Source organism: Papaver somniferum, unplaced genomic scaffold (genome assembly GCF_003573695.1).
Source record: "Papaver somniferum cultivar HN1 unplaced genomic scaffold, ASM357369v1 unplaced-scaffold_19, whole genome shotgun sequence".
In the NCBI taxonomy this organism is placed as follows: domain Eukaryota; kingdom Viridiplantae; phylum Streptophyta; class Magnoliopsida; order Ranunculales; family Papaveraceae; genus Papaver; species Papaver somniferum.
In genome coordinates this window covers 660680-669012 of record NW_020628818.1, presented here as the reverse complement: position 1 = coordinate 669012, position 8333 = coordinate 660680, and the positions used below count along the sequence as shown (strand labels likewise).

Here is an 8333-nt window from a genome sequence, read left to right as displayed (position 1 = left end):
GATATTAGTAGATTGGAAAAGGGAGTCAAACTATTAGGTGCTCTTGTTAGCATGGATGCCCAATTTTGCATGGACATGGTCGTAAAAAGGGTGCATAAAACAGTGGAGATCATCGATGCAGTTGAGAAACTCGAAGATCCACAGTGTAAACTTCTTTTGTTTAGGAACTGTGCCTGAGTTTCCCGTTTTGTTTTTTTTCCTTGCGCACCACCTTACTTGATTATTTATATAAGGATCAAGAGATATTTGACACTCGGCTTTACAAGTTCCTATGGCATGTGATCACAAGCGACGGTCCTGGGTTTGGTCCATTACAACAGAGTTTCGCCACGTTGCCTCTCAGGCTGGATGAGTTGGGTATTTATTCGGTGCAAGATACTATGCAATATTTCTATTTAGCGTCGTGCTTGAAGACCCTAGACCTTCAGTCGATTATCTTGAGACACACATGCATATGTGGTTTTAGCCCCAACCTTGAGCCAGCTGCAGCTTCCTTCAACTCTCTGTGTAGTCGTGCTTCTCCTATATGTGTCGATAGCACTGCCACCCATTTAATGAAAACCTTGGCGGTTGTTTATTTTGATACAGTAAAGAAGGACCTGACTTCCAATTTCAAGTTGTCTGAACGCGAATTACTGATATGGAGGAGTAACCAAATGAAGCATGCCCTAGATTTCCTGTTGGCTATTCCAATTATTGGTTTAAATCAACAAATTGGTGCAAGGCAGTTCAGTGCGGTATTATGCTATAGGCTTGGCATTTCCTTGTTTGAGTTGGATAGTAAGTGCCCCTTCTGCAAGAGAGAGATGTATGTGTTTGGTGACCATGCTTTGCACTGTAAAAACGAGGTAGGGATGAAGTTTCGGCATGACTTGGTGCGTGATACGATTGCGGATATGTGTTATAAGGCTGGTGTGCTGGCACGAAAAGAGGTGGATTTGGGGATTCTTGCGAACAATGGTACTTCTTTGAGGCCAGGTGACATTCTTGTGCACAATTGGGATAATTAGAGGGATGTTTGTTTGGATGTGACGGTTGTATCACCCTTTGTTGGGAATGCTAGTCGTACTTTCGAGCTGAGTCAAGCTATTAAGGAGGCTGTGATTCGTAAGAATACCAAGTATTTGGAAAAGTGTACCTTGCAAGGCTATGGGTTTGGTGCTTTGACTTTTACTACTCTTGGTGAGTTTGGGGATGACACGACTGAATTCATTAAACGGCTTCGTAACCACATGGCCAGCCATGATGCTAATGTGCGAGTTGGAGATTTTCTTTTTCATGGACTAAGTGTGGTAGTACAAAAAGGGTTGGAGCTTGCTCGGCTGCCGATTAGTTTCTTGTCGGATGAGAATCCCTTGTATTAATTTTTAAGCTAAAAATAAAATATATATATATATATGTATATATTAATCAAAATAACGGTGCGCTAGAAATCCATTTGTCTGTGATGTCAAGTGTACTATTTTTTTCTTTTAGCGTGAATCGAATAATCTACTGTTTACGCATCTTTCTGATATGAATCGTAGTACCGTACCTTAGAGTTTAATTATCCAGTATTGGAAAAAGAAAGAAAAGCAAAAGGATACTACTGTACTAAAGTCAAGAGATTTGCAGAAACTATCACATGATATCTATAGAGAGTCAGAGAGAATTTTCATCAGTTGAACCTTTCAAGTTTCCGACGGACCAATAGCCTCTCATGCAAGTTGCTATTAAATTAATCAGATTTTATGTACCAATTCAATAACTCATAAAGTGAGACAGATTCTTTTTTCAAGTAATCGACTACTAGATTAATTATTTTATAATCGCATATATAGATTATTTTAATGCAGCCAACTATTTAGTACAGCACAAGCTTTAGAGCAACCACAGTCATGAAACGGACCAAATACCAAAAGCCAGACTAAAAACCAAAAATTTTTGGTATTTTGGGTGACCCAAGCGCAGTGGGATAACCCCAAATTTGGTGAAGCGTAACTTACACTAACGCCCGATGCCAGACGTAACTTATACTCACGTCTGTTGATGAAGCGGATTTTTATTATGCGTTTGAATGAAACGGAGGTATAATGCCCGCTTGATTGAGGCGCAAGTATAACTAACGCCGGATATGGGACGGCGATGGAAAGTGCGTCTACTGGGACGGAGATGAAAAGTGCGTATCACTCGTACGGAGATATAAAGTGCGTATGTTTCGGGCGTTAATGGATTATGCGTATGTTTCGGGCGTTAATGGATTATGCGTCTGGGTGAGACGTTTATAGAAGAAGCGTCTGAGTGGAACGTTTGTAATACCTGCGTCTATGTGGGACGTTTGTAATACGTTCGTGTGAGAGGGACGGTTGTAATACGAGCGTCTGAGTGGGACGTCTGTAATACATGCGTCTGAATCAAGCGTTTGTAATACGTGCGTCTGAGTGAGGCGTGCACGGAAAATCCGTCTGGATATAGACGTGATTATCTCTTCTTCTCCTCCTCCTTTTACATAAACAGTTTTTACAGAAGAAAAAAAAAGACGAAAACAGACGAAAAAAATCTAGGGCAAAACCTAAATCGAATGTGACGGAAATTTGATTGGGTGCGGGGAAACGAGTTCTTGCGAAAGAAACGAGTAATCTTATTCGTTAATTGGGTGCGGGGAAATTTGATTGAAGATTAAAGGTATGATTTGTTTTTGGGTAATTTGTTTTTGGTTGGATTGAAGATTAAAGGTATGATTAATTAGGCTGTTTTTGGGTGGAATGAGTGGATTGCATGTTGATTTCATTAAGCATAACCGTGTTTGTTTGATTTCATTAACCATATAACATGAGGTTACTGTTACTGTTCTTTGTTTGATTATGTTTGATTATGTATAGAATGATTTGAGTGATAGAATATGAATAATTTGTTTGTTTGATTATGTATGAATAATTTTACTGATAGAATACAAAGGGGAGATACAAAATGTTGTTGTTGATCTTCACTGATAGAATAATTTTACTGATAGACTAAGTTCACTGAAATCCATTAAACATGAATTGTTGTTGCTCACAAAGGGGAGATACAAAATGTTAAACAGTTGTATTATAAAGACGGTGTCTAGATTTTTTCTGTAAATTTTTTTGATCTTCTATACTGTAAGTAAATAAAATATAATCTTGGGGTTTATTTACTGTAAATTTTTTGGATTTTCTATACTGTAAATTTTGATCTTCTATAATATAGAATAGAACTTTTTATGGATGCTGTAAACTCAGAAAAAACAATTACTAACTTGTATTTATATCGTGCTCAGATGTTGAGCAGAATAACGTCGAGATTTGCACAAGGAAAAAAGATGAATAATAAGAAACGCAAAGGTAAAGGTCCAATGGAGCCTGAAATAGACCCTAATGTTGGAGATTTGGAAGTTCCAGATACCGGGTTCGATGAAGATAGCGAAGATGAAACAACACCGTCCGTGGTATCCCTAGATAACTACAATTGCCTGGAAGATAGTGACAAACACGCTTCTACAGATATTACATATTCAAGCGATCCAAAATTCAGGTACCAACATCGTGGTTCACTCTTTTCGGTCATTGTTTATTATAAGGAGATAACAAAACATAGTCCAAAAATTAAATACATTATCGACAAGGCAGGATGGGGACGTTTATTAGCCATGGAAATAGGAGAAGCATCACACCCAGTGATTGATTATCTTGTTGAACGTTGGTGGGATACAACGCATACTTTTCACTTCCCTTTTGGTGAAATGGGATTCACGCCGCTTGATTGGGTAGTGTTGACAGGATTGAGTATTGGAATTGGGGATGATGTTCCGTATAACCCAGTCAAGTACAAATTTGATTATGTCCGTGAGCATGTTTTTCAGAAATAGAAGAACCCTTAGATTATGAAGATCCCCCAATCTCTGGAAAAAAACGCCCCCGGCACAGTGGATTTCAGATGCAATCCAATTAATTTTTGACTACGTATTTCAAGAAGATATCTTGGTTGCAGCTAATTGGATGACAAACTAGCAGAAAAAGTGGCGAGGGCCTTTTTTATGTATGTTTTGGGAAATTTTTTATTTTCCAATGCAAAGAACTACATTGATGCGGCTTGGTTAGCTGCTTTGAGGGAATAAATGCAGTGATATGTATGACTGGGGTGGTCCTGCTTTTGCAAAATTGTATGTGGCACTCAACACATCTGGTAGGGGACAGAAGTCATTATCTGGGCCGTTCCAAATATTAGAGGTAAATTAATTTATTTTTATTTCATTTAAATGTATATTTTTGGCAGTTGATTTATTTGGTTGGTTATGATGGAGTAGTTTGGGGATATGAATATCTGGGCATATGTAGACCGTGCGACCCAACTAGTGAAGAAAAATGGCCAAGAACTTCCCGGGGAAAGCGAAGAAAAAGACTATCGATATTGTTCACTGTAGGAATGCGCTTAATCAGTTGACTGCAGACATCGTGACATGGAGACCGTGGGAATCCGCCATTGGTGTTCTTGACTCTGATGTTGGTCGCAGGGCTGTGGAGCTTTCAAACAAAAGGGTTATATTTACTTGGATTGGCAAGGTCAGTTAGTACTTTGTTTTTATGAACATTATTACTTCAAAGTTATCATTTTATCCTCAGTTGAAGAACTTATTTTCTCTGATTACTGGTAATTTGACAGAATATGTGGTACCTAGGAGAACGATCTTGGAGGCAAAATCATCCTACTTTTGGAATTCCTAGAAATCCACCATTTAAAATTGGCGAGGTCAGTCATGAGAAAGCAAAACTTGTGAAAGAAGCTGGAGGGTAGATGCAAATATGTGAAAGCTGTTTCATATAAATGTATCTGCGATATTGGCGACATGTAACTAACTTCCATCAATTCGTGACCAAAGTCGATTGGGTAGTTGAATTACACGGGGTTGATGGTGACCATGTTAAAACACCTATTCAACGACTGCTCAGCAGTACCTATTCCACCACCACAACAATTATCATACGTAAGTACATCCCGTCATAATTAAAATATATGGTAATCTCATTTCTTAATTATTTTTTTTTAAACGACAGCCTGAAGCTTATAATCTAGTTCAAGAACATGCCGATTTTAATCGTGCGTTTCGCGAGTTTGTATTATATGAAACGGAAGACAGGATGATACGTTTAAAGGCAAAAGATGAAGTAATACGAGGCCTTGCAGCTCGTAACAATTACCTGGAGGATCAGATGCAATTCCGTATGCAACAAACGCCGCGTCCCCCTATTGGATTCGGCAGTTTTTCTGAAACTATCCACCAGCGGTGGGGCTCAGTGAGTCAAGCATCAACAATGTCGTCTGTTAACCCCCATCCGAGAATGACGTTTATCCCACCACGGCAAACACCATCGCATACTCCTACTGATGAATAAGTAACTTTTTAGCCTCCACTTTGGATATGTACTTTTTAGCCTCCACTTTGGATATGTACTTTTTAGCCTCCACTTTGGATATGTACTTTTTAGCCTCCACTTTGGATACTCCTACAAAGTGCGTATGTTATCTCTATATAGGGTTACTTTTTAGCCTCCATTTTCAGACTCCATTTTCATTCTGACATGTTGATTTCTTTTCAGCCTCTGTTTCGGTACTTGTAGTTTAATTAGTGTTATTTCTTTTTAAGCCTTCATTTTCAATCGGTCAGTGTCGCTTCTTTTTAGCTATAGTCTTAGTCTTTGCAGTGTCAATTCTTTTCACTCGCATTTTCAATCTGCAATGCCATAAGTGTCTATCATGTGTCTATAAAACCAATACTACATATCTCGGTGAATACAAACCAACACTGCAAATATTCTTCTTCTTCGAACTCTCCCAATCACTTCTCAAACTATACATTCCAATGGAATACTGTGACAATAACGCTGAATCTTCTTCTTCTTCGGACTCCGAATTTTCTTCTACTTCTTCTTCTGCGATCTCTGATAACAGCTTTTACTCATCAGATGAAGATGCGGTTGCATTGAGCCGAAATAATCTAGCAGTTAGTTTGGAAACTGCCATTACAAGTATGACATGGTCTCATACTCGTATAAAAATACAAGAAATCGTGAAGCCGGAGATATACTTCTCTGGAATGACTACTTTTCTGACAACCCCACCTACCCAGCTAACATATTTCGTAGGAGATTCAGAATGCGGCGAGAATTGTTCAACCGAATATTGGCAGATGTGGTGTCTAGAAATCCTTATTTTGCTCAAAAAAGAGATGCTTGTGGCATTCTTGGATTATCCCCTCATCAGAAAGTAACTGCAGCAATCCGAATGTTAGCTTATGGATGTGCAGCAGATGCAATAGATGAGTATTTACGCATTGGAGAAACCACGTTTTAGAAGCAACCCGTCGGTTTTGCAAGACGATTGTGGTATTATATGGGAAAGAATATTTACGCTCACCAACTGCGGGTGATGTTGAACTGTTGCTGAAAGAAAACAAAGACAGGGGATTTCCTGGGATGCTGGGGAGCGTGGATTGTATGCATTGGAAATGGGATAGATGTCCGTCAGCAGAATCAGGAGTATACACCGCGTATAAAGGGAGTGAAAGTATTGTGCTAGAGGCAGTGGTGTCACATGATCTCTGGTTTTGGCATGCGTTTTTTGGTATGCCCGGCTCCTGCAATGATATTAATGTAATGAATCTTTCTTATATTTTTCGAAAACTTATCAACGGGAAAACACCACCGGTGAACTTTGAAGTAAACGGGCATGCATATGATATGGGATATTATCTCGGTGATGGCATTATCCACAGATTGCTACTATTGTGATGGCCATTAAACAACCAGATTCACCGAAAAAATATAAATTTTCATCGATGCAAGAGGGAGCACGGAAAGATGTAGAGCGTGGATTTGGTGTACTGCAACAACAATTTGCCATTGTCAAACAACCTGCACGAATGTGGAACCCGGATGTGCTTGCCTATATAATGAAAACGGTTATTATTTTACATAATATGATAGTGGAGGATGAGCGTCTTCCGGTGATTGGCCACATGAATATGACTCACGTAGCAGGTCGGCACCGGTGAATATATCGAGGGTAGGTACTGAGGAACTTTCCAGAATGAGAGCTGCACATCGGCGTCATGCTATACACAATAAGAAACACTTTTCGCTTGCGTCAAGATTTAATCGAACACATATGGTCAAATTTTGGAGATAATTATTAAGTTGGGATGGAAATGTTGTATCGTATTTCTTCATCGGAAAATATGTTGTAACGTTGCTTACTAATGTACTATTTATCATATAAAATTAAAATTCACTAAAATTGACTAAACTCACTAATTTTTTTATTATGATAAATATTAAGGTTCAACTAATTCGGTCATGCTTTAAGATTGGTTTCTTTTGCGTTGTAGTATTTCCATCTTTCGAAGTTCGAAGTACTCTCTTGTTACAGTGTCCAATGTAGAGACATCCTTCAACATTATGGCCAAGTCATCGTCCGCTTCTTTCTTTAAATCGAGTTTTTCTTGCCTAGCTTGTTTCGCCGCAAACTTTGCCGCAGACTTAGCTTGTATCGCCGCAAACTTTGCCGCAGACTTAGCTTGTATTGCTTCAAACTCAGCTTGTCTCTGTCCCATCTTCATTAGTGATTGTGCTTTGTAATGTTCATTGAAACTTTGCTGCTCCTTAATTATATCCTCTAGCATTTCCTCCTGGGCATTGGATTTTGCTCTCCCTGTTTTCTTTAGTTGTTTCGATGCTTTCTTCCCCAACTGACGCTTACGTGTGTTCTCTATATCTCCAATATCTAGATCATCACTGGACTCGCCTGGAATTGTTTCCTCAATATCAGCGTTTTCCTCACCACTCTGAGAATCTTCCATTTCTTGGCCTGAATCAACACAAACGTCGACCGTCCTGAATATTTGATACTATCTTTAGAATTTCGTAGCACTCTTCGTGCTTAAATTTTTTGTTACCATTACTTTCTTTGAATCGCTTTCTTATCTCTTCAACCTGTTATTATTTTCAATACTCATCAGTTCCAATTACATGTATAATTATTAAGGGTGCAAAAATTGACGATTACTTACCCTCGAGACTTCATTCCATCCGCTATGATATTCACCATCAACTTCCAACACTTTTGCAGAATAAAGTGAAACCTGTCTACTGATTCCCTGAAATCGACTTTGGATAGAAGTCCAAGTACGTTTTGGTTTACAAGGCAGGGCTTCTTCCAACTTATCTTTGATCCGACTCCATAATACTCTTTCTGGTTGATCGGTTCCGGTAGCAGAATCTTGAGATATGGCTAAATGGATTCTACATATCATTGTATCTTCTTCTGTTGTAAAATTG

At 38.8% G+C, this 8333-nt stretch overlaps 2 protein-coding genes across 2 annotated transcripts; one reads left to right on the top strand and one right to left on the bottom strand.

Annotated features, from left to right (window-relative positions):
• The first annotated feature begins 2647 nt into the window (after positions 1–2647).
• LOC113338904 (protein MAINTENANCE OF MERISTEMS-like) lies at positions 2648–3868 on the top strand. The gene is made up of 2 exons (XM_026584299.1): positions 2648–2664; positions 3281–3868. The coding sequence occupies exon 2, from the start codon at positions 3281–3283 to the stop codon at positions 3866–3868; it is 588 nt and encodes a 195-aa protein (XP_026440084.1). The 5' UTR covers positions 2648–2664.
• A 3476-nt stretch (positions 3869–7344) lies between these two features.
• LOC113338379 lies at positions 7345–7865 on the bottom strand. Its single transcript, XM_026583813.1, has 2 exons — positions 7556–7865; positions 7345–7522 (listed from the first exon to the last, which is right to left on the bottom strand). Exons 1-2 carry the CDS (start codon positions 7853–7855, stop codon positions 7358–7360), a joined length of 465 nt encoding a protein of 154 aa, XP_026439598.1. The 5' UTR covers positions 7856–7865; the 3' UTR covers positions 7345–7357.
• Between the last annotated feature and the right edge of the window lie 468 nt (positions 7866–8333).

Coding starts and splice junctions, on each gene's coding strand:
- LOC113338904 (XM_026584299.1), top strand. CDS start 3,281: ATGTTGAGCAGAATAACGTCGAGATTTGCACAAGGAAAAAAGATGAAT.
- LOC113338379 (XM_026583813.1), bottom strand. CDS start 7,855: ATGGAAGATTCTCAGAGTGGTGAGGAAAACGCTGATATTGAGGAAACA. Junction 7,523..7,555: donor AAGCTAAGTCTGCGGCAAAG/TTTGCGGCGATA, acceptor TCTGCGGCAAAG/TTTGCGGCGAAACAAGCTAG.